The sequence below is a fragment of the Sardina pilchardus genome, chromosome 3 (genome assembly GCF_963854185.1).
Source record: "Sardina pilchardus chromosome 3, fSarPil1.1, whole genome shotgun sequence".
Taxonomy (NCBI): domain Eukaryota; kingdom Metazoa; phylum Chordata; class Actinopteri; order Clupeiformes; family Clupeidae; genus Sardina; species Sardina pilchardus.
In genome coordinates, this window is record NC_084996.1 from 36,359,462 (window position 1) to 36,385,112 (window position 25,651).

General features: G+C 51.0%; 1 protein-coding gene across 2 annotated transcripts in view; it reads left to right on the forward strand.

The window, feature by feature from the left end:
- Window positions 1–25,651, forward strand: part of spop (speckle type BTB/POZ protein) — a 71,454-nt gene that overhangs the window by 33,367 nt on the left and 12,436 nt on the right. The window contains exons 3-7 of one of the 2 annotated variants that reach the window (XM_062533112.1): window positions 8,590–8,901; window positions 8,946–9,140; window positions 10,084–10,205; window positions 10,419–10,570; window positions 19,672–19,799. In XM_062533112.1, coding sequence (XP_062389096.1) covers window positions 9,063–9,140; window positions 10,084–10,205; window positions 10,419–10,570; window positions 19,672–19,799 — 480 coding nt within the window. In that variant the 5' untranslated portion in view covers window positions 8,590–8,901; window positions 8,946–9,062. Of the gene's footprint in view, window positions 1–8,589; window positions 9,141–10,083; window positions 10,206–10,418; window positions 10,571–19,671; window positions 19,800–25,651 lie in introns of both variants that reach the window. The other variant, XM_062533113.1, reaches the window with a different exon arrangement.

The window sequence follows — 25,651 nt, forward strand, 5'->3', positions numbered from 1 at the left end:
CCCCATCTCCCTCCATCTTTCTCCTCTTTCTTGTGCTGCCCCCCCCTCTCTCTTTCTCTTCCTTTACAAACCCTCCACCCGCCCAAACACACCCACACACACACTTCTTTATTTTTTCACCGGTCTCCTTCAGCCATTCCCCCATATGCTTCATGCCTCGTGCCTTCCCATCTCGGCCTCAGAGGACTTGGGTGCAGACAGCCTCCATTTTAATTTCTTTTTTATTTCTTCTCTGAGGAAATGGAGGCAGCCTCCGCCTCAGTCTCAGGTCAGTGCTGCAGGAACACCTCCACCGCCTCCTCCAACACGCCTCCTGCGTAATAGCCTCACCCAGTGAGCCTCCTGCGTAATAGCCTCACCCAGTCTCCCTGCTGTGTGTGTGTGTGTGTGTGTGTGTGTGTGTGTGTGTGTGTGTGTGTGTGTGTGTGTGTGTGTGTGTGTGTGTGTGTGTGTGTGTGTGTGTGTGTGTGTGTGTGTGTGTGTGTGTGTGTGTGTGTGTGTGTGTGTGTGTGTGTGTGTGTGTGTGGGTGTGGGTGTGTGGGTGTGTGGGTGTGTGGGTGTGTGGGTGTGTGTGAGCGAGATAGAGAGAGAGGACCTGCTGACCCAGTCGTCGTGCAACAGAAAGGGCACTAGTCAGACTATTTCGTGGGTGCTGTAAAAGGCTGCCAGGGGTCGCTGGCACCGTGTGAGCCGGTGGTGGGGGCCCGGGGGGGTGGCGTGGCCCTCGGGCGGCACCAGAGTTGCGCAGGGGAGCCGGCGGGTGGTGGGGGTGAGGAGGTGCTGCTAAGATATGGGAGCTGGGCTGAACTGAAGAGCTTAGGAGCTTTGAATGCTTTATCACCATAAGGAGTCAGACTGGCAGCCTGCAAGGACATCATCTCCCAGTGTGTGTGTGTGTGTGTGCGTGTGGGAGAGTTAGAGAGAGAGAGGGCCTGACCATCCATCTGTTAGAGATATTTATGGGATGGGCTGGTGTGTGTGTGTGTGCGTGTGTGTGTACACACGTATGTGTACGAGCTTGCGCATGAGCAGTATTTTTCCACCCACCCGCTCCGTGTGTATGGTCAGTCCAGTCGCATTTGAAATTGTATCCCTTTGCTGACATGAGACTATCAAGTGTGTGTGTGTGTGCCTGTGTGTGTCCGTGTCTGTGTGTGTCTGTATGTGTGTGTGTGTGTGTATAGACACGCACATGTGCGTCCACGCGTGTGCCCGTGTTTGTTTCCACTGCTAGCGAGGCTAGCGCTGGGTGGAACATGAGGAGTCTAGCCGAGCCTAATTGATCACACCGGTGCTGCGTGCAAGGGCAGCCTGTGAGCGCATGCACCCGCCATATGAGCCAGACACACACAGGGAGGGAGGGAGGGAGGGAGGGAGGGAGGGAGAGGGAACAGCCGAGAGGGGAATGGAGTGACACAGAGGGACAGACAGACGGAGCGAGAGCCAGAGACATGGAACAGTAAAGATGGAGGGACGGAGGAATGGAGGGAAGCGTGATGGAGAGAGATGAAGAGCGGTGAAGGGAAGGGTGGAGCGGAGCCAAGACTATGAGCTGGGAGGAGAGATTATAGGGGCAGGCAACAGAGGCAGACTGGATGGACAGACCATGGAGAAGGTGAAGAAGGGGAGACTGAGAGAAGGAGAGAGTCTTTCCCTGTGTGGGTCCAGCAGCTCTTTTGCTCCTGCACTCGTTCTTCATTGTTGCACCTCCCTTCCTCCCTCCATCCGTCAGTCCTCTCTACTCATTCCATTTTTTCTTCCTTTCCATTCACACTTTTCCTCCTGCATGCCATGTTGCACATCTACATAGTCACCCGCACTCTGTGTGTATGTGTGTATGTGTGTGTGTGTGTGTGTGTGTGTGTGTGTCTGTCAGTCAATCTCACAGACTATCCGCCCACACTTTATTTTCTTTGACTATTTTTACTCTGCTCTATCTCTCTCTCTCTCTCTGTCTCTCTCTCTTTCACACACACACACAATCACACTCTCTCTCTCACACGCACGCACGCGCGCGCGCACACACACACACACACACACACACACACACACACACACACACACACACACACACACACACACACACACACACACACACACACACACACACACACACACGTACTCTGGCACAAACACACAGACTCACTGGGGCTGTTCTGAAATGAGTAGTTGCGATCGGACAAACAAGTCAAATATTGCCCAAATACGAGTATTAATATTTAAAATGAAACTATGCCGGTTTGGCTGTTTTCTCATTTTACGCTTGCAGGTTTCTCTGCAGAGCTTCTCCTACAGCTTTAGCATGTATATTTTACTAACGCTCCTCAATCGGTCAGTCTGCCTTTTCATGAGTAAGACCACAAGGCTGCGAGACTTTCTGGTTGTCAGTGCACTGGCCCGCCGGTGGTTCTTCTGCTCACAGACGCTTGGTGGAAGCGAAACGGCCACTTGAAAACTCGAAAAAAGACATCACCATTTGAATGACTCTGAATCTGTCCAGTTAAGGTAAATTGAGCTAAAAAGCCAGTTCCCCTTTAAGGATTGATCATTTACTAGATCATCATTTGTTGAATGAATCCCTATGGGAATACACTGCAGAGTTGGGTTACTACTGACCACACATATACATATTAATATTTAAGTAATGATAATTTACTAAAACACCTTTTGTTGAATGACTCCCTTAAGCCTACCACTGCCTACTGTGTGAGTGGATGAAGAGTGTGGGTGGAGGAAGAGTGTGGATTTTGCTTTGTTCATTATTATTAGTGGTGTGAGTTACGGTTGGGTTGAATTGGTGTGTTTGGGTATTTGGTGTGTCAGTGATGTGCGGGCCCAGTCACTCTCTCTCTCTCTCTCACTCACACACACTTAGTTTCCCAAGTTTCTCTTGTGTTAAGTCTCCATGTCCACAAGCCAGAAGCGTTTCATGGATTAGCGGTCATTACTGCACTTTTTGTATGGTGTAATTAGAGCGGCTCTGTTTACTGTGTGTGTGTGTGTGTGTGTGTGTGTGTCTATGTGTTTGTGTGTGTGTGTGTGTGTGTGTGTGTGTGTGTGTGTGTCTGTGTTTGTGCTTGTGTGTGTGCTTGTGCTTGTGTGTGTCTCCATGTGTTTTAATCGCTGTTCTTCCACCATAATCAATGGTGTTGCTTCCCTCAGGACACAGACATGTGCACACACACACGCACACACGCACGCACACACACCTTAGCCACACTCAGAGCCAACCACTCGGCTCCATCCAATCCCCTCTGATAATTAACCAACTTCATTACACTGCCAGCTATCGGGGTGAGCTCAAGCCAAGCCAATGTTGGCGGTTCATTTGGTGTGTGTGCGTGTGTGCGCGTGTGTGCGTGTTTGCGTGTGTGTGTGTGTGTGTGTGTGTGTGTGTGTCTCCGTACATAGCTAGAGCAAGCTCAATTCTGCAGTATCATCGGCAGGTGTCCACACGCTCCCAGTCAGACACCTGTGTATGTACTCCAGGGCATGTTAGCCCCCTGTGTGTGTGTATCTATAGGAGAGGGAGAGACCTCAGTGTTTACATCTGTAGACGCTCTATGTTGTAGCTCTACACCTAAAGCATCTTTCAAGTCTCACCGCAGGCTTCCGTCGTTCGGGGATCCTCCCATTGACCGCTCCCCTCCTGTTTAACTCCTCCTCCTAGGGTCTATCCAGGGTGTGTGTGTGTGTGTGTGTGTGTGTGTGTGTGTGTGACGATGTTGCCGCGGTGCCAAGCACCACCTCCTCTTCGCAGGAAGTGCGGGGAGCCTTGGGGGGGCCGCGGCTGGCTGGTGGGTGGTGCTGTGTATTTGATGTTCCCCCTTTCAAGTCGCGCCTGAAAGAGAATTTAAATCCTGAGCCGTGGAAAACGCTCCCAGTTTCTCTTGTTTATTTATTTTATTTTTAAATAGATTCATTAAATCTTTTTTTTTTACTACTCTTTCGCTCCCTCCCTCTCTCTCTCTCGCGCGCTCTCGCTCCCTCGCTCCCTCTCTCTCCTGCTGTGGAATGTGGCAGCAGCCGTAATGAACTCCTGAAGGGCCTGTAGCTGCTGCCAGCCCTCTCCTCCCACAATTCAGCTCAATGCAGCGACATGTGAAACACACACACACACACACACACACACACACATATCCCGTTTCCATCGTTCTTCCTCTCTCAGTGGCCATGCCTCTCTCTGCCTCTGTCTCCAACTGCTGTCCTCCCTCTGTCTCTGTGCGTCCTCTGCTAGTAAGTGGGCTGGTTGGGCCAGTTGGAGTTCACGTCTTGGCCTTGGCTCTGTAGGATGCTTACACTCCGGTAATATGTTGAGAAGCAAGTTAATGTTCCAGGCCGTATCAGATGGAGAGTTTGATGCATGTATTAATGTGAAGCCCTTGCTTTGGAGCGTGGTTGGAAAGCAGATGCGTGTACGTGTGTGCGTGTGTGTGCGTGTGTGTGCGTGAGTGTGCGTGTGTTTGTTTGTGGTTCTGCGGTGGTCTGACTGGATTGAAACGGACTGGGTCAAGGATATTGTGGAAAGGCATCTGATGAATGTAAATGTGCTAAATCCTGGCACGCACACACACTCTCTTTTTTTCTTAGGTTTTCAGAGATGTTTGGCTTCATTAGCGTGATTGCACATGCTTGGCAACTGACTGCTTTGATCTCACACACACACACACACACACACACACACACACACACACACACATGTTTTCGTACACACACACACACACCCACACATACGTTGAGGAAATATTGCAAGGTGTAAAACAGCTGGCTTCTCCTTAGCCGTCAAAGGTCCTCTGGCAAAGTGTGTGTGTGTGTGTGTGCGTGTGTGTGAGGGAGACCGAGGGAGAGGAATTCATGTCAATATTTATTCCCTCCATGTCAAGGGCATCATCACCTATTAGCTATTTTCTTCTGGTGCTGTCTTTGCCTGTAAGTCAGTTGAAGGTGTGTGTGTGTGTGTGTGTGTGTGCTGTGATGGATGGCTTGTCTGAGGATGTCTCAGACAGGAGAAAGAGATTCGATTAGCGGGCCGAGCCCTCGCTCTGTGTTTTGATGCGTTTTCCTCTTTGTGCCGTAATCGCTTTTTGTCACAAAGAAAGGAAACAAACAAACACACACACACACACACACACACACACACACACACACACACACACACACACACACACACACACACACACACACACACACACACACACAGACACACACAGACACACACACACACACACACACACAGACACAGACAAGGAAGGAGGAAGATGGTAGAAAAGTCATGTTTTTCAGCAAAGATTTCGTTTTGACTGGAGTGTGTTATTGGGACACTGTTTGTGTGTGTGTACGTGTCTCTGCTCATGGACTAGGCTTGAAAGAACTCCTCTTGGTTTTGGTGTAGGCTGTGTTATTAAGTCTCCAGAGAGCTTCTTCAAAACCATTGATTCTGGTCAACAATGACGAGACAGGATACACATTTAGACTTTAAAATGAGAAAGCTTATAAGCAAAATCAGGAACACACACACACACACACACACACACAAACTGTACACACACTCACACATCTCACATACTCGCACACACACTTAATTGTCAGGAAGGCACAGTGATTTAAATTGCAAATCAGCGTTGGCTTGCTCCTCCAACTTTTTTTGGTGATTAATATTTTATTGTTTCAACGAAGTGGAAATGCCACCAGTATTTCTCATCAGAAACAAATGGCTTGGAGTGTGTGTGTGTGTGTGTGTGTGTGTGTGCGTGTGTGTGTGTGTTTGGGGGGGTGTATGTGATCTGAGGCCGTCCTCAGACATGACTCTGGGCTTTAATTAAGACGTGTGTCTACAGAAACGACAAGCTCGGAGACCTGCCCCCCTCTCCTCTCTCTCTCTGTTACTCTCTCTTTCTACTTTTCTTCTCTTTGATTGGCTTCTCTTTGCTTTTCTTTGCTTTTCTCTGCTGTTCTGTTCTCTCCTGCTCTTAAAGTTCAGTGCAGGTGTTGTGCTGTGGCTACTGGTGTAGAACTACATCATAACTTTGTCTGTTGACTCCGTCTTGCTGCCTCTCTCTTGATGCCCCTGTGGTCTCTTCTTCCTGCCTGTCTCTTTCTTTCTCTCTTCTGTTCTCATCACACCTCCCTCATTCCCTCCCTCCCCTCCTCTCTCTCTATCTCTCTCTCTCTCCCCTACTCCCATTCCTCCCTCTGAGGCGGAGGCAGGCCGTGATCTTCCCTTTCAATCAGTCGCTAATTAGCAGAACGAGTCTGCAAGAGAAAAAACGACATCTCTCTCGCTGTGGGGGGGAACCTCAGAGAAAGATACACAGGTCAAACCAAAAGGGGTCGAGCGAGACACACGAGGACAGAAACTAGCGACGGACAGACAAGCGGTCATGGCAGAGAGAAGACGAGAGACAGAGAGAGAGAGAGAGAGAGAGAGAGAGGGGGCTCTTTTAAGTGGACACGTGTAGGATACACGGAAGAAGTGTGAGCACAGGCCAGTTATTAGCTGCCAGAGCTGGACAGTGGTGTCGCCGACGGACCCACGACACAGTGTGGCTCAGTGCACAGGGTTCAAAGACTGCACGCACGCACGCACGCACGCACGCACGCACGCACGCACGCACGCACGCACGCACGCACGCACGCACGCACGCACGCACGCACGCACGACCACACGACCACACGCATGACCACCACACCGAGTGCTCGGCCCTCACGGCGTGCGCTGATTAGCCATTCAGAGAGGAGAGAAAGAGACGGCGAGGATGAAAAGAAATAAACGAGTAGAAAGAGACGTAACCTCTCTCGCTCCTCTCCGCGCCTCCTCCAACACGGCCGACTAGTCTGCGGAGGGGGGGGGGTTTCCCGTTAAAGAGCATGTCAGAGGCACGGTTTAAATATTTACGGTGCATTCCTGGAGTGCTCGCCGTGCTCGCCGTACGCCGCTGTGTTCGGGGGGCAGATGTGGGCCGTGTGTTGGGCTGCTGTTTAGCGCGGAGGTGACTGACCTTGTCCAGATGATGGAATGTCAAAGATAAAATCAAGAAATGTGGCGGCCTCTGTGCTTTTCTCTTTCTCCATCTTGTTTCGCTCGCTCACTCCATCACCAACCTACACACACACACACACTCTTTCTCTCTCTCTCTCTCTCACTCTGTCTCTGTCTGTCTCTCTCCCTCCCCCCTCTCATGTCTTTGTTCTGTGGTCGGGAGTGTTGAGATCTGAGGTTGTGGTATAGAGAAGCCTGTCTGAAGAAAGAGAGAGTGTGTGTATGTGTGTGTGTGTGTGTGTGTGTGTGTGTGTTTAGGACTGCGCTGCCTGGGCTGCTCACAGGGTTCAGTGGGGTCATGCGATTTCCATTCTCCTCTCTGCACCCGTGACACCCGTGCGGTTCTGGCCCTCTCTCTCTCTCTCTCTCTCTCTCTCTCTCTCTCCCTCTCCCTCTCCCTCTCCCCCTCTCTCTCTCTCTCTCTCTCTCTCCCTCCCTCTCTCTCTCTCTCTCTCTCTCTCTCTCTCTCTCTCTCTCTCTCTCTCTCTCTCTCTCTCTCTCTCTCTCTCTCTCTCTCTCTCCCTCCCTCCCTCCCTCCCTCCCTCCCTCCCTCCCTCTCTCTCTCTCTCTCTCTCTCTCTCTCTCTCTCTCTCTCTCTCTCTCTCTCTCTCTCTCTGTCGGAAGCGCTGGTGTTTAAAGCGGAGCAGCAGCGCGGCCGCTCCCGTAGCCCCATGCCTCCCTCATTCTAGACTAATGGCCTGCTTAACATAATACAGTCTTAGAGAGAAACGCTCTTCCTCCACTCTGCTGTTCCCTCATCCTCTCTGCCTCCCTCCACCTCTATCTCCCTCTCTTTCTCTCTCTCTTTCTCTCTCTCTCTCTCTCTCTCTCTCTCTCTCTCTTTCTCTCCCTCTCTCTCGCTCTCCTGCCTTGCGTTTGCCTTCCTCAGAAGGACATTTATTCTTGTTTTTAGCGCCTGTCCAGTGTTGGCAGGTTGAAGGGCGAAATGTTTGTGTGTGAAGACAGAATGAAAGCCTGATGTCCCCTTCGCACTCGCATGCACATGCTCACACGCGGGCACGCGTGCACACACACGTACACAGGCACACACACACACACACACACACACACACACACTCGCTCTTGTTGTATAGCCCTGAGGTTGGCATTGGGCCCTTCAGACGTTGGGGAAACGGCACGATGAATAAAATATAGATTGCTGCTCATTAAGGCCAAGTGTTCTTTGAGAGGAAATTAACACAGACTTGTGCTTTGTGCTGTGCCGGCCTATTTATATTTGAATAAAGCCCAATTTGGCCAGCTGCCTAATTATACTCTCCTCTCTCTTTCTTTCTCTCTCTCTCTCTCTCTCTCTCTCTCTCTCACTCTCCCTCTCCCCATCTCTCTCTCTCCATCGCTCCCTCCCTCTCTCTTCCTCTCTTTCCCTTCCTTCTTGATATTTATCAGCCTGTGTAAATGAGTACAGAAAAGCCAATAACAAACATGCAAACACATGCTTCTACTTGTACTTACCGATTTTCTCTCTCTCTCTCTCCCTCTCCCTCTCCCCCTTTCCCATTCCTCCGAACCCCTCTTTCTTTCTCTTTCAGGTTGAAGGAGTGAACTGTGTGTGTGTGTGAGGACAGAGCGGATTCCTTGAGCACCAGCGCGTACCCCCACACCACCCCTGCACCCCCCCACACCCCCACATCTGCTGGGAGTGCTCTCAGTCTGGCGTGCTGGAGAAGGGGACCAGCTTCTGGAGCTCAGCAGTGGCGGAGGCTGTGTGTGTGTGTGAGAGAGCGGGAGAGAGAGTGTGGAGCTGCCTAGAAAGTGTGTGTGTGAAAGAGGAAAATAGTGTGTGTGTGTGTAGAAGACTGAGCGAGAGGGGGTGAGTGTGTGAGTCTTCTCCCTGTGTGTGTGTGTGTGTGTGTGTGTGTGTGTGTGTGTGTGTGCGCGTGTGTGCGTGCGTGTGTGCGTGAGTGTGTGTGTGGTAGAGGGACAGAGGGTGTGTGTGTGTGGGGATAGGGTCCTCTGCAGGCCGGTGCTGTGGCCCCTGCTCCCCCCCTCTTCAAAGCTGGCGATGTCCAGGGTTCCGAGTCCGCCACCGCCGGCTGAGATGTCCAGCGGCCCTGTGGCCGAAAGCTGGTGTTACACTCAGGTCAGTGTGTGTGTGTGTGTGTGCGTGTGTGTGTGCGTGTGTGTGTGTTGATATTTGGGTGCCTTGGGCACTACCCAACCATTAGTGGGTTACTAATGGCACACCTGCCTGACCAAACAAACATCTGGTGACATTTAAGTGTTAACATACTTATTCATTTGGCTAATCAATGGCAAAGATTGTATACACCTCTGGAATCATTTTGAATCAATTTTTCTTGGAAATCTGATTGGTGGATTCAAGTGTGTGTGTGTGTGTGTGTTTCTGTGCCTGATATAGTGTTACAGTGTATAGTGGCAAGCAGAGCCTGTGTTATTCATGTATTGAGTTTATTGTTTTTATTACATACACATTATGACACATGATCATACACAAACATACTCATACATGCAATGATATGTCATTATTGTAGTTTATGCCTTCAGTAATATGTTGTGTGTGTGTGTGTGTGTGTTTTCTAAATTGGTAGGTACGTCCCATTTGCACACAGCTAGTCATTCTTGATGGACGTTCCGCTCCCGGCCTGATGATACCAGTGCTATTGATGTTTTTTCCTTCTTTCCCTCTCTTTCTACCTCTCCGTCTGCTCTCCTCTCTATCCCTCCACCCCTTGGCTCTTTTGTTGTGGCGATATCAGCGCTTTGTTGTCACTTTTATTATCCTCTCCCGTGGCCCTCTGTTTGTTGTCAGAGTTTATTAAGATGAAAGGCCGTTTTGATGTCCGCTTTTTCATGTCCGGCCACCACTTAGGTGCATCGAGCACGTATGCACACGAACAGACGCGCGCACCCCCCCCCCCCTGCTCACTCACGCTCACACTCACACTCACACACTCACGTTCACACTCACACACACACACACACACACACACACACACACAGTCACAGTCACACCACCACTCACACACAGAAGATGCCTTACATATGTGTTTGGTCCGGTGCAGATCAAAGTGGTGAAGTTCTCCTACATGTGGACCATCAACAACTTCAGCTTCTGTCGAGAGGAGATGGGCGAGGTCATCAAAAGCTCCACCTTCTCCTCAGGAGCCAATGACAAACTCAAATGGTAGGTGTGGGTGGAGACGGCTCACCTCTCCACCCTGATGGAGGCACATCTCAAGACTCCTCTATCATTTTTATATCATTTGTGTTTTGTTTATGGGTGTCCAGTAATTACGTTTCCGTAGAGATGGATGAAATTGTATTGAAGTGGCTGATGTGGTGTACATTTCTGTCCTAAATATTCCTAAATCCCCCCCCCCCCCCTTCTTCTCCTCAGGTGTTTGCGAGTGAACCCCAAAGGGCTGGACGAGGAGAGCAAAGACTACCTGTCCCTCTACCTGCTCCTGGTCAGCTGTCCCAAGAGCGAGGTCCGCGCCAAGTTCAAGTTCTCCATCCTCAACGCCAAGGGAGAGGAGACCAAAGCCATGGGTGAGAACCCCCCCCCCCTCCCCTCCTCCAACCCCCCACTGTCCAGCCTCCTCTTAATGAGGCATCAGCCAGTGAAGCGCGGCCACACCGATCCATACCTGGATATTGATGCAGCGCCTGGTGCAGCATGTGATGCTCTGTGTGTGTGTGTGTGTGTGTGTGTGTGTGTGTGTGTGTGTGTGTGTGTGCGTGCTTGTGTAGCAGCTTGGCTCTATTGGGAGAGAGAGACTATTAATGTGTTCATCTCATCTTGTTTGGGTGGAGTGCTGTGTGATAGACAGACACACACACACACACAAACCATGGAGATCATCCATGCCCTGGAGTTGTACTTATTTAAGTGAACTTGTGGAGCTTCTCACCTTTGTCCGTTTCAGGACCATTTGATTCGGTGGGTGGTGTACCTGTGTGTGTGTGTGTGTACATCCAGGTACGTGCGTGTGTGTGTGTGTGTGTGTGCGCGCGCGTGTCTTTGGTCTTGCCGAGGCATGTCTAATCACAGGTGGAGTTCATCATTTCCTTCCCATCTCTAATTTGGGCGAGCGCGGGGCCGTTCTCATTCGGAGTTTTAATTAGGGGCCGAGCGGGCGCGCGGGCGGGCGGGCGGGTTGAGCGAGCGGGGCTATTTTGCGGCGAGCCTGTCTCTTTTGATGAATCTCAGACGGACGTGCCTGGCGCTCCACGCCTGCTCTTAATTGGGTTACGGCGAGGCAGAACGCGCGCCCAGATTGAATTAGCGGTGGCCAGATGTAGCCGCGTGCTTGGTGATGGGCTTCCCACACGCATAGGTTCTCATGTCTCATCTCATAGAGGGTGTGTCTCTGTGTGTGTGTGTGTGTGTGTGAGGTAAGTCAGCCTACGCCTCTGCTTACAGAACCCTGTTGTGTAGATCTTTGGGTTAGATCTTTTTTCTCCGTACAGATCTATCAACGGAGTCCTCCTTTATCCTTTCTCTCTTGCGTGCACGAGCATGAACACACACACACACACACACACACACCAATTAAATCTTATTTGTGAGAAAATGAACAGTTAATGTACCAGGGTGGTGTGGTGAGACTAATGAATTAAGAGAAGGTGCTATCAGTTTCCATCACTACTTGCCACCTCTTCTCCTCCTCTTCCTCTTCCTCTCCTCTTCCTTTCTTCTCCTCTTCCTCTTGCTCTTCCTCTTGCTCTTCTCTCCTCTCCTCTTGTTGTGATGCTTTGCTCTTTACTCTCCTCTCGTCTCAGGCACTTGTTCCATGAGCTTATAAAACGCCTTTGTGGGTCTCTTTGTCACTTTAGTCACGTCCAGAGGAAAGGCGTCTCTGTTGTATGCAAACACCACCACTGCCCGTAAAGCTGGCCATTATAGACCCCCATCCAGACGTTGTCCACACACACACACACACACACACACACACACACACAATGACACGTGTGTTACGTCTCACTACATATCACTATCCCGCTTACTTACTCACACAATCACATCACACGCACAATCTAACAATCTAACTAATTCAAAGAAGAGAGTCAAAGAAAAATCTGAGAAAGTGTGTGTGTGTGTGTGTGTGTGTGTGTGTGTGTGTGTGTGTGTGTGTGTGTGTGTGTGTGTGTGTGTGTGTGTGTGTGTGTGTGTGTGTGTGTGTGTGTGTGTGTGTGTGTGTGTGTGTGTGTGTGTGTGTGTGTGTGTGTGTGTGTGTGTTAGTGTGCATGACACTGTGAACGACCCGCATGTCTCATTTTCTCATTTGCTCCGTTTTGGCCATCTAATGGCTCAGTGGGGTGCAGGGTGTTCACTGCAGAGGAGTTTACACCCCGACCCCCACCTCCTCTCCCCCACCTCCCCATCTACCCAGCCCCCACCTCCTCTCCCCCACCTCCCCACACGGCACCCAGGGGAGAGCGTAGGGTCCTTGCAGGAGCCCCCCTGCAGGAGAAAATGAGCCTGTTGTTGGCCATATTTCCAGCGACTAGAGTAGGGGGAGAGGAGGGGGGGGGGAGGGAGAGGGGCGGGGGTCTCAAGTCTGCGAAAGAAAATATGGCAGGCAAAATTGCTCTATCGGTTCTGGATCATTTAGAATCCAATTTAATCTGGGCGTCCTCAGGGGGTGGTGGTGGGAGGGAGGGAGGGGGGGTCGTGGGTGTGTGTGTGTGTGTGCGTGTGTGTGTGTGTGTGGGGGGGTTTAGGGAGAGGAACGGGGGAAGGGGCAGAGATGGGGGGGTTTAGAGGGAGGAGGGCTGGGTGAAATAAAAACAAAGTAAAGCCCTTTAATTAAGAGTAGCGGTCGGCTGAGCTGGGCCACTGGAGCAGACTTGGCTTATTGACGTGTCTGCTCTGCCAAAGCTATGCACTTACACACACACACACACACACACACGGAGGGAGAGAGAGAGAAGGTCTCCCACATACACACGCACACACAGCTGAGATGACGGTGAGCACTCATGGAACTAGCTGCTGGGGACGGACATGTCGATTAATGGAGGGAGGGATGGAGGGATGAATGAAGCGCCGAATGGAGAGGGAGAGAAGAAGGAGAAATAGAGAACATGAACACATGACCAGATAGATGGGTGGATGAATTGGGTTGGCATAGAGTGGTGAATGTGGCAAACAATGGAGGTGTACAGGCAGCGGGGATGGGCTATGATTGGATCTAGAGAGAGAGAGAGAGAGAGAGAGAGAGAGGGAGGAGAGAGAAAGAATGGAGAGAATGGATGGATGAATGGATCAGTAAGGGTGTGTGACAGGACTGGATAAAGGCAAGACTCACAGGAGCATTACACGGCGCTGGTGCGGGTGGTGCGGGTGGTGCGGGTGGGGTTGTTATGTAGTCGCTGGTGGGTGATCCATCAGCTCCACGGCTAAATGGATGCCTGTACAGCAGAGCTTCCATGGACCGCCACCCATTTCTCACCTCATAGACTCCCCATTAGGCAGAATTTATGGCCGTGTGTGTGTGTGTGTGTGTGTGTGTGTGTGTGTGTGTGTGTGTGTGTGTGTGTGTGTGTGTGTGTGTGTGTGTGTGCGCGCGTGTGTGTGTGTGGAGGTGATGGCTGCATGGCACCGGGAGTAGCGTGAGGATGTGGCAGTGGCGTTTGGCAGGCACGTCCGGGGATCTGGCGACTGGCGACGGCCGTGGCGGTAATTCTCTCCCCCCCCCCCCCGCGCGGCTTTAATAGAGCGGCGGGCGGGCCGTGCGCCACTTGTTTAACGGGTGGCAGGGTGGCGCGGGGGTGGCGAGGGTGGCGTGTGCGAGGCGGGGGGGTGGCGAGGGTGGCGAGGGTGGCGTGTGCGAGGCGGCTCCTGATGGATTGAGCGGCGGTGTCTCTGGACACCCATCAGGTGGGGCTTTTTAAAGTGGAGCGGCTGCTTCCCATCCAAATGAGTGAGCGCTGCATCAGGCCGGCCCACGGACGCCGGCCCCAGCCAAAGCCATCGGCCTTCACTCCGCACCGCACCGCCGACCCCCCCGCTCGCCTTATCTGCTCCGCCGTCTTGTCTTCCTCCCGTGCTCTTCTTTCTATCCCTCGTTCCCTCTCCATCCCTCTGTTATCTCCCTCTTTCTTTCTATCGCTCCCTCCCTGTATCTCATTCTGTCAGGCTTGCCCTTGAGCTCTCTCCCTAGTTAGTGTGTGTGTGTGTGTGTGTGTGTGTGTCTGTGTGTGTGTGTCTGTGTGTGTGTGTCTGTGTGTGTGTGTGTGTGTGTGTGTGTGTGTTGTTTTGGCCTGGGAGAGAGCGCAGCGCTGTGGGGCAGAGGGCCCTGACCGCGGGGGTAGCGGAGGCCCAGGTGGCCGTCCTCTGAGGCCAGCCAGCGCTGCTGCAGGCCAGCTGCCCTCTGCCCAGTCAGGGCCCCAGGGCTCCTGGCTACACGCCTCCTGGCACACAGCTAAGGTGTCAGACTGATGCTAGCCTTGTGTGTGTGTGTGTGTGTGTGTGTGTGTCTCTGTACCTCCTGTGCCTGCGTCTGCATCTGTGTGGACACATAGACTAGTTGTGTATCGAGTGAGTACATGTGTGTCTGTGTCTATTGGCAAGTTGTGTGTGTGTGTGTGTGTGTGTACTTGATGGTGGTCTGATGAACAGGAGTGACTAACTGCTCAGGTGAATGCCTGCTCCACTGTGAAGTGCTCTCGTGGCAGCCAGGGAGAGCAGCCAGCCCTGCGGGGGGCGCTGTTCAGCCCGTGTTCCCCTCCTGCTCAGACGCCTCTCTGGATCAGAACCCATGAGATCCCCCCCAATTACCCATCAGGACCCCCAGCACACCCCCCCCCCCCCCTCTCTCCCTGAGCGCATTAGGATGGCTGGCTGGGATGGCGGAGTGTGTGAGACGTGTGTGTGTGTGTGTGTGTGTGTGTGTTTAAATCGGAGTGGCGAGGCGGCGGAGGAGACTGTCAGCGAGATGAACAAATGTTATTGGACAGAGCTTTACTGTATTAGGCGCTATTGACAGATGGAGAGAGAATGTCAATACGCATGTTTGTGCTGACACTTCATTATAGAGTGCTCTTGAGCTGGGATTAGGTTTTCTTTATTGAAGACATGAAGTTAAGCAAGTGTGTGTGTGTGTGTGTGTGTGTGTGTGTGTGTGTGTCTGTCTGTGTGTGATGGGCGCAGATTGCCTAGTAAATCATGAAATTTGAGGGGAGGTTTTTGTAATGGTTATAATTTGCTTATTTTTAGCCATCACACAGGAGACAGATAACAGAGAGTCGCACACACACTCTTGCCCAGACACACACACACTCTTACCCAGACACACACAGACAAACACAGAGACACACACACACTTACCCAGACACACAGAGACACACACACACAGAGGGGGATGCGCATGTGTGCACACACACACACACACACACACACTTACACTTTTGGGGAAGGTGAGAGATGGCAGGATAAGTGTATAGGCCCTAGTGACCTAAGCTTTTGATATTGTAGCCAGCACACTGTGTGGGGTGGTGTGTGTGTGTGTTTGTGTCTTTGGGTCTGTATTTGAGAGGTGCTGTGCTCCAGGGCAGTGACGTGGGCTGAATATGCAGGCTCCTGATACAGTGCCTTCATCCTACCACACACACACACACACACACACACACACACCTCTCCCTCTTCCTCATATTCTCCCTCTCTCTATCTATCTATCTATCTGTCTTTACCCCAGACAAGACACACTTAAACTGCAACAGCCAGTGCCAATCTTTCCCTCATACACACACTCTCTCATTCTCTCCCTCTCTCAAATACACACACACACACACACACACACACACACACACACACACACACACACACACACATACACAAACACACATACAGGCAGAGACAGATTATTTCTCTCTTCTTATCACCTCTTCTGCTCCCAGTGCCTCCAGCTGTTGAGGTCAGGATTGTGTGTGTGTGTGTGTGTGTGTGTGTGTGTGTGTATTCTGAGGGATGTGGTATTGGGGTTTCTCTGCAAGTTTTGCGTTGACCCTCCGTGGTCCCCAGCACCCAGCGGTCACTCTGGACTAAATGTCTGCTGAAGCGGCCCCTCGGCTGACCCCTGCTGCCCCGACGGCGGGGACCGCTTTCAGCGCGCCTAAAGACCTGACCGTCTGCAGCCTCACACGGCGGACGCTGCAGTGTGTGTGTGTGTGTGCGCTCGTGTGTGTGTGTGTGTGTGTGTGTGTGGTGCTCCTTTTTTCCGGTGCTTTCCCCGCCGCAGTGGAGGAAGCGTGACATTTCTATACGAGGTGTGAAGAAGTGAATATGACACTTTGTTCACCGCACTGTGAAGAGAGGTAATGCTTTTTTAATGGCGGCAGGTTATGTCCAATTTGGCAAAAGGGTTTTTTTTCCCGCTTCTACGTGCATTTGTTTTTGTTCCAAGTCAACGCCTCAGACTTGTTGTTGCTCAGATAGATATTGGGCGTTCTAGGCGGTTCCTTCTCATGCCATTTGTCAATTTATTTTGGTGTTTTGCTGATTCTGCTATTTACATATTGAGGCCGGTGAGCTCATCTGAACTCTGAGCGGTTTTATGTGATGGCATGTTGAATGCTGACCTTTCTCATTGCGTCTTGTTGCACTCTGAGTGTTTTTTGATGTGGAGGGGCCCCTTAACCCAGTCAGTGGTGTGTTCAGCACTAGATGCTCTGTGAACAGCGAAGACGATATGACAAGAAAGGCTTAAAACCCATTATTTATGTTGAATTTAAACCTTATATCAAGGTTATCGCAATAATGAAAAACAATAAAAGCAATACTTTGCAACATTTTGTCATTTCTGGAGGTATTTGTTAAGTTTGTTTGGTATGGTCACCATAATTGTAATGGTGGTATGCCATGGTCATATGAAGGACATTAGCATCCTCACCAGCCATCTGGGCTCTGCAGTGTGTACCTTTGTTGTTGTGCAAAAACAACGGCACTTACCATGTTGGAAAGCCTTTGTCAGTGACAGCTGGGCTTTTGATGGCATGTGGAAGGTTTTTGTGTGCTTTTATGTCTACACACATATATATACACACAGCACACATACACACACACACACACACACACGCCACATGCACACAGAGGTGGATATGCATGCATCTATGTACATGTACACACCACACACATGTGAATGCAAAAATCTCTCTCTCTCTCTCTTTCTCTCTCTCTTTCTCTCTCTCTCTTTCTTTCTGTGTGTGTGTCTCTCTCTCTCTCTCTCTCTCTCTCTCTCTCTTTCTGTGTGTCTATCTCTCTCTCTGTCTGTCTGTGTGTCTATCTCTCTCTTTCTATCTGTGTGTCTCTCTCTCTCTCTCTCTCTCTCTCTCTCTGTGTGTCCTCACCATTGCCCTGCCCCTACCCAGCAGCCCCCTGCCCCCCCTACCCAGAGCCCCAGTCGGTGACGGCGTGTGCCAGGGCCTTGACACTTGCACATGCTTGGGTGGCTGGATGCATAATAGTAAACCCAGCCTCCCACTCCCAATTGAAATTCAATATCAAAGCCGTGTTTGGCATGATGTTATTGCAAAAAAAAAAATGAGAAAACGCATTGAGTATGCAGGACTGAGCAGACAGATGCACAAATGTATTAAACAACAAAATAGACGCTTGTGCACACCCGCTACGGATATACTTCAGTGGCAACACACACAAATAGGCACAAGGTTACCTGTGCGTTTAGATTTTCATAAATTAACTGGATTATCCAGATTAACGACAATAGGGGGAAGAGTAGAGAGATGCCCTGAAACAGAGAGAGGCTGTCACAGAAGAGCATACAGGTATACGCACGCACGCACACACGCACAGACACACACACACGAGATACACTGAATCTTAGGTAGAGAGCGAGATACACACACACACACACACACCCACCCACAAGATACACTGAATCTTAGGTAGAGAGCGAGACACAGACCGAGGAAAAAAGGAAATTGGAATCAACTTTGAAGCGCCGGGCTCAACGTTTGGCGGGTTTGATTTTTCTCCCCCAGACAGATTGAACACGTTCCTCCTCTCTCATGAACGAGCGCTCCTCTTGTTCCCTTCACCTGAGAGAGGTCAGAGAGGGAGACAGGGGTGGAGGGAGGGCACTCACAGCCAGCGCTGAGGAGGAGGAGGGAGGTAGAGAAGGAGGAGAGGAAGGAGAAGGAGGAGAGGTAGCAAGAGAAAGAGGAGAGGAGAAGGAGGAGAGGTAGCAAGAGAAAGAGGAGAGGAGAAGGAGGAGAGGTAGCAAGAGAAAGAGGAGAGGAGAAGGAGGAAAGGTAGCGAGAGAAAGAGGAGAGGAGAAGGAGGAGAGGTAGCAAGAGAAAGAGGAGAGGAGAAGGAGGAGAGGTAGTGAGAGAAAGAGGAGAGGAGAAGGAGGAAAGGTAGCGAGAGAAAGAGGAGAGGAGAAGGAGGAGAGGTAGCAAGAGAAAGAGGAGAGGAGAAGGAGGAGAGGTAGCCAGAGAAAGAGGGGAGGAGAAGGAGAGGTAGTGAGAGAAAGAGGAGAGGAGAAGGAGGAGAGGTAGCGAGAGAAAGAGGAGAGGAGAAGGAGGAAAGGTAGCGAGAGAAAGAGGAGAGGAGAAGGAGGAGAGGTAGCGAGAGAAAGAGGAGAGGAGAAGGAGGAAAGGTAGCGAGAGAAAGAGGAGAGGAGAAGGAGGAGAGGTAGCGAGAGAAAGAGGAGAGGAGAAGGAGGAGAGGTAGCGAGAGAAAGAGGAGAGGAGAAGGAGGAGAAATGAGAAGAGGGAATAAGGTGAGATGGGGGGGCTCTTTTTCTCTCCAACTGCCTCTGTCAGCGTAGAGAAGAGAAGAAAAGAGAAGAAAAACACCCTTAAGACTATTTGGATTTGTGTCACTCTCTGAGACGGTGTGTGTGTGTGTGTGTGTGTGTGTGTGTGGTCTCGTGAGACAGGATTAAACAGAAACACCCCCCTCTTCTCAACTCCCCTTGCTCTTAGTCCCATCTTCCTAAAGCATCTCACACCCACATACATGCATACGTGCACACACACACACACACACACACACACACACACACACACTCACACACTCACTCTCTCTTTCTTTCTCAAACACACATATACACACACATGCATTCAGCCAAGACAAGGATTTGAATGCATCTGAATAAGTCCATGCGTTGAGCAGCACTTTGCATGCTCCCAGGACTGAACCACAGGGCAGCTGCCCATCGTGCCTGTAGAGACCACACCCAAATGCCCAGGCCTGCCCAGTGCCCACCCTCCTCTCCGCTCCGCTCCAGAGGCGTGCTGCCGGGGCTCCAGGGGTAGAGGCCCTGCCCACGGGCATGCGGTGGGGTCTGCCCCAGACAGGAGTTCAGTAGGCAGAGCTCTGAATTGGACTGATTGGCTGAAAGGCTCTCCTCCTCTGAACTCCTCTGTGTGTGTGTGTGTGTGTGTGTGTGTGTGTGTGGCAAGTAGGTAGGAGAGAAAGAGGCCCTTTTAAAATGCACATGTCTCACTGTCTTGCTGTGACTCCCTTTGCCACACAGTCTCAGGCAATGATGTTAAGCTGCTGCACTGTGCTGGGAATTGTAGATGAAATGTTGACCTGGTTTGCCTCTCTCTTTTTCCTCCCTGTGTGTGTGTGTGTGTGTGTGTGTGTGTGTGTGTGTGTGTGCATGTGTGTATGTCTACAGAGAGCCAGAGGGCTTACCGCTTCGTACAGGGCAAGGACTGGGGCTTCAAGAAGTTTATAAGGCGGGACTTCCTGCTGGACGAGGCCAATGGATTGCTCCCGGATGACAAGCTCACCCTGTTTTGTGAGGTAAGCCAAAAATGTGACCTCTCCACTGCATCTGGAATCTGATTGGCTCTCAGGGTTCTATTCACGTTGGAGCTGCGCACAGTGTGTGTCAGCAGCATCAGCCCACGTCATTGGCCACCGAGTTAAGTAACCCATCACGTCATTGGCTATCACACACGCATGCTTGTGAGGGTGACTCACCTTGTTGGACCTCACTTGACGCCTCCGAACGTCGGCGGCTCACCTTACACTGCTCTCGAGCCCCCCTGCCTCTCTCCCCACACACACACACACACACACACACACACACACACACACACACACACACACACACACACACACACACACACACACTCTTGCCTGCGCAGGGTATGCTAATGGCCCGGCGCTGCACTCCTCCGCCGCAGCCATGAATGTTTAAAGCGTGCAGCTGCGGCCGCCGCTGCTGAACAATCCTAATGAAGCGTATGTGCGGGGAGCCAGCGCGCACCCCAGTTGAGCGCCTCTTAAAGCGGGGAGGGCTGCCGGGGGACACACCAACGGGAGGGGGGGGGGGCTAGTCTGTTTAAACTGTTTCCAAAATCTAGGTCTGTTGATGCAGAGGCGGTCTGATGTCCTCGGCTCATCCTGAGCTGTGTGTGTGTGTGTGTGTGTGTGTGTGTGTGTGTTTCAGTGTGTTCTGGGAAAGATATGCAGAGATGTGTGTGTGTGTGTGTGATTGCAGCATAGGTGTGTTAGTGTGTATGTTTGTGTGTTTGTGTGGGTGCGGCCGTGCGGGGGTGTGTGCACACGGATAGGTGTGTTTTTTATCTTATCTTGGGGACTGGTGGTGTCCAGTGAGACCACATTGCCAATCCTGGCAGCATTAGTCTCTGGTTGATCCCCAAACAGCAGCAGGAAATCATGCTGTCTGTATGTAACCTGAAATCCCAACTCTCAAGGCAGGATAGTGTGCGTGTGGATCAGTTTGTGTGTGTGTGTGTGTGTGTGTGTGTGTGTGTGTGTGTGTGTGTGTGTGTGTGTGTGTGTGTGTGTGTGTGTGTGTGTGTGTGTGTGTGTGTGTGTGTGTGTGTGTGTGTGTGTGTGTGTGTGTGTGTGTGTGTGTGTGTGTGTGTGTGTGTGTGTGTGTGTGTGTGTGTGTGTGTGTGTGTGTTGGCTCCTCGGCTCTGCAGATGGTGTTGGTTTGCCTCTGAGAGGGATTGAGGAGGAGGAGGAGATGTAGAATGAGGGAGACAGAGAGAGAGAGAGAGGAGTGAAAAAGTGGGGAGTGACGTCTCCCTAAGCTCTCTACCTCTGCCTCATTCTTCTCTGCTCCCTCGCTCACTCAGAAGTGGCTCAGCACCAGCACCCCCTCCTCTCCTCTCTCTCCTCCCCCCATCTCTCTCTCCCATTTTTGTTTTTCCATTTGTCATCGCTCTCTTGCGTCGTTCTCTCTCTCTCTCTCCCCCTTCTCTCTGCTCTGTTTTTGTTTTCTATTTGTCATCTATCTTCCTTTCACTCTTTATCTCTCTCTCTCTTTCTCTCTCTCTCTCCCTCTCTTTCTCTCTCTCTCTCCATCGCTCCCCTCCCCCCTGTCACAACCGTAGACACCTGCAGGTATATAATGAGCAGATAGCTCCCATTAAAGGTGTTTCATTCTGTGTCATTACTGGAGGAGGGAAGGAGAAAGGAACGTGTGTGTGTGTGTGTGTGTGTGTGTGACTGTGTGTGTGTGTGTGTGCAGGGGGTTTACAGTTCCTCTCTTGTTGTTCCCCTATGGGGAAGTATAAGGCTTATAAGAGAGTAATGGTGTGAATTCTGTCATGGGAGTTTTCTGGTGTGAGTTGTCTCCACGCTGTTGTCTGTGGGCCGCGTGCGTGTTGCTGCCTTCATGCCCTGTCCCTCCTCTCTGCCTTTCTCCAACGCCGCTCTTCTGGCACGTCACTAGATCACCTTCTACACACTTACACACACACAACACACACACACACACATCCCACACACACAGGTACATGTGTACACACACACACAGACAGAGAGAGAGAGGGCCATACAGGCACTAACATTATATGCTGGTATACACACACACAGCCAGACACTGACGTCCACACACAAACACATAAAGCCACGCACACACATTGGCTGGCTGGCTGGCTGGCTGGTTAGCTGGCTGGCTGTGCGCTGTGAGCTCTTAGCTGGGTGACAGCACCCATCCCTCACCCAGCACAGCCATATGTCACTCTGCTGTCTCAGAGATCCTCCACAGCTGCACCAGCTGCTGCCAACACTCCCCAGGAGAGAGGGATGGGGGGGGGGGGGGGAGAGGAGGATCAGAGAAGAATTGGAGATGAAGAGGAGAGAATGGGAAGTGAGTGATGGAGAAAGAGCGGAGAGGAGAGGAGACACAGAGACACAGCAAATGAGAGACAGAGGGTGGAGGGGTAGAGACACAATAGGCAGAGAGAGAGAGAGAGAGAGAGAGAGAGAGAAAGGAGGGAAGTGGGGTACGAGGTGTAACATGGTGAGAGTGTGAGGTGTGAGCGAGCGACAGTGACTTCCTGGAAAGAAGGAGTGAGAAAGTGATGAGATTGCGTGGAGGAGACGTAGTAGAGGCTGGAGGCGGTGTGCTGTGTGCTGTGTGTCAGTGGGGAACATCATGGGACCCCCACACATCTCACATGGAGACCAGGACTGGGAGCTGAGCAGGAACTGTGTGTGTGAGCACAAGCTTATGATTGCAAGACTTATTAAAAAGAGAACCAAAAAGCCGTAGGGAGAGTCCTCTTGCTGATTTGCTGCTTTTAACCTGACCAAAGTTACTTTTTCCTCTGCCTTGCAAAGCCCCCTGGGAGTTGTAGTTAAAATGGATCTCCTCTGTAACCAGCTCGACTCGCACGTCACACCTGTTGCCTCCAAATCTCCTCTTTCATCTTGCTTTTTGCGTCTATTTTCTCGTGGGTTTGTTGGAAAAAGGAAGAAGGGAGAGAAGGCTTTTGTTTTGCGCTTTGCTTCATCTCTGCGCAGGTGAAAGGAGCCTTGTAGTCTCAAAGCTATCAGCTCCTCTTTGTGATCATAGCGTCAAGGCAGCCAACACATTTTCAGATTGTGTGCAAACCACAGCTGAACGCTAGTCTAGAGACCGAGTGGGAGATAGGGAGGGAGAAGAGGGTGCACTGTGTAATTTACTGGGATAACTGCTGTTCCAGCTGACTGACTTACATTAGGCATGGTGTGTGTGTGTGTGTGTGTGTGTGTGCGTGAGTGTCAGTGTTTGTACGCATCCTCAGACACTACCATAGTATCCTTGTGGTCATGTCTAACTAGGAGATGTGATTAGTTCTGTCGGCGCAGTCGTGTGTGTGTGTGTGTGTGTGTGTGTGTGTGTGTGTGTGTGTGTGTGTGTGTACACACAAGTGCACTGTATGTGTTTGTATATGTCATATCTCTGTGTGTGTGTGTCAGACGGCTCTAATCACTTTACAGCACTGACAGCAGTGTTGCTCTGTGCTTTGTGTGTGTGTGTGTGTGTGTGTGTGTGTGTGTGTGTGTGTGTGTGTGTGTGTGTGTGTGTGTGTACAGTATGTGTGTGTGTGTGTAGGAGCCTCCTCTCCCCCACTCAGCCCATTAGTGGCTGCAGCCTCCAGGAGGCCTTGTGCGTCTCCTCCTTTGTTCCCTGACACATGTCGTGCCTACATGTCTCCACTCTCGCCGCGCCGCCTAGACGCAACTACACGCCCCATTGATGCCAGCCGCAGGGAACAGTGCACACACACACACACACACACACACACACACACGCGCATTACATATGTTAAGCTGTGTTCAGCCAGGATGACCCTCATCTTGTGTTTGCACAAAAGATGTGTGTGTACGTGTGTGTGTGTGCATGCACATGCTCAAACACATTCTCATTGTGTGCGTGTGTGTGTGTGTGTGTGTGTGTGTAGGATGGGGAACATTGTATACGCTCCCAAGGCATAAATATTGGAGCATTGTGTGTGCTGCTCTGTTGCCTCATTTTTTTTTTTTTTTCGAGGATAAAGTTTCACATCCGTGTCAAAAGTGTTTGTGAATTTTGTTTGTATAAGCTGTTTGTGTTTCTTTCTGTGGAAGGGAGTTGTGGTTGCCCAGAGTTGTTCAGAGTTGTTCAGAGTGTGCAGTGTGTGTGTGTGTGTGTGTGTGTGTGTGTGTGTGTGCGCGTGTTGTGTGCATGCGTCTTGTTTTCATTAGAGCAAGCAGTGGGCTGTTTTGGAAAATGAAACCGTGAGTGGGAGAAGAAGTGTTCCAGGACTTAATGAACTTTCTTCATGTGCCTGTTTTTGGTACGGGTTTTCGGGAGGCAGAAGAGGATGGGATGGGGGGAGGTTTATTTGGGAGGTGGGGGTGAGGGGTGAATGGAGGAACCATTTCACGCATGAAGGCACCCTGAACATCTCTGAACAAACACACAAACGAGGCGTGCGGATTCATGCATACATGAATAAATGAATAGACTAGAACCCGAGGTGTTTACATCACGACCCGACAAAGTGTTCAAACTAATGTGTGTGTGTGTGTGTGTGTTTGTACATCTGTCTGTGTGTGTGTCCGCATTTCCCAGCAAACCTATTCCGCATGTCTTAGTTTTAACTCATTCCAGCAATTGACATCATCCGTGAATGTATTATTTTGATCAAGTTTCCTCAAGGTAGGGCCAAGGTCAACAATAGCATCGATATCACCATGGTGACATACCTTGATGTTTTGTGTCTGGCCCATCATCATTGAGATGTGGGGGTCGTTCAGGCCTGCGTAAACAGACGAGGCTGTGTGAAGTCAGTGGGATGTGCCGTTGCACTGTTGTTTCAGAGGGAACACACCGCTCTCCGCTCTTTTGAAGTGCCTAATGGAAATCAGCTGGATGCATCCGGAGACACTGGGCCAGCGTTAGACTGGAGTCTCCCAGCAGAGATTTGATTAGTATCAGAGATATCTAAGGTGCGTTCAAATTTAGCAAGCAGTGGCGAACGTTCGTGGCGGTGAACATGTTTTCTTTGAACAGTTACATTTGAAGGATTTGGTGTTAACATTCCGTTCTAACAGTAATTGCATGGTTGTGTTGGTCACACTCATGTCCAGTTCCATTGTACTGTATGTTCGCGGAGCACCATCTCCTCAGACTGTTTGCGATTGTTAGCAAACGTTTGCCAAAAACTCAAGGCTAAAGGAATACTGCTTGCGAACGTTCGCCTATGTTCGTGAACTTGAACGCGCCTCTAGTATGGGTATGTTTGAGAAACAGAAAGAGAGACACAGACAGAAAGAGAGATAGAGAGAGAGAACAGGTGGAAGCCCTCTGTTGTACCTGTCCTCTCATCCCCATGCCTTCTCTCTTCTGTCCTTCTCTGCTCTTGTCTTTGCTGTTGTTAGCTAATAAGTGGGTGATAAATGCTTGGTAGTTTGTGTGTATATGTGGTGTGTGTGTGTGTGTATATGTGGTGTGTGTGTGTGCGTGTATGTGTGCGTGTGTGTGTGTGTGTGTGTTTGCGTCTGCTCATGTACAACGTGCAGCCTGGTCCCTACAGCTGGTTCCATTAATCACTCTCCAGGGGGCTTGACTGACAGCTGCGGCTACACACACACACACACCCACACACACACACCCACAGCCCATAAGTTTGCCGTGTCTCCTCTGTGTATATTGCATGTGTGTTAGTGAGCGCTGCTCTCCGCCGCGCTGCCCCCAGAATAGAGCTGTAATGGCCGTGCTGCTCTCCCGAGCTCAGGCCTGCACACAACACAACACACACGCCGTCCCCTGCCTTGGCTGTGTGTGTGTGGAGCGCTGCGGGGACTCTGCTGAGAGCTGCAGACTACGGCGCCAGCAGACGCACACAGCAGCGCTGCCTGGACTC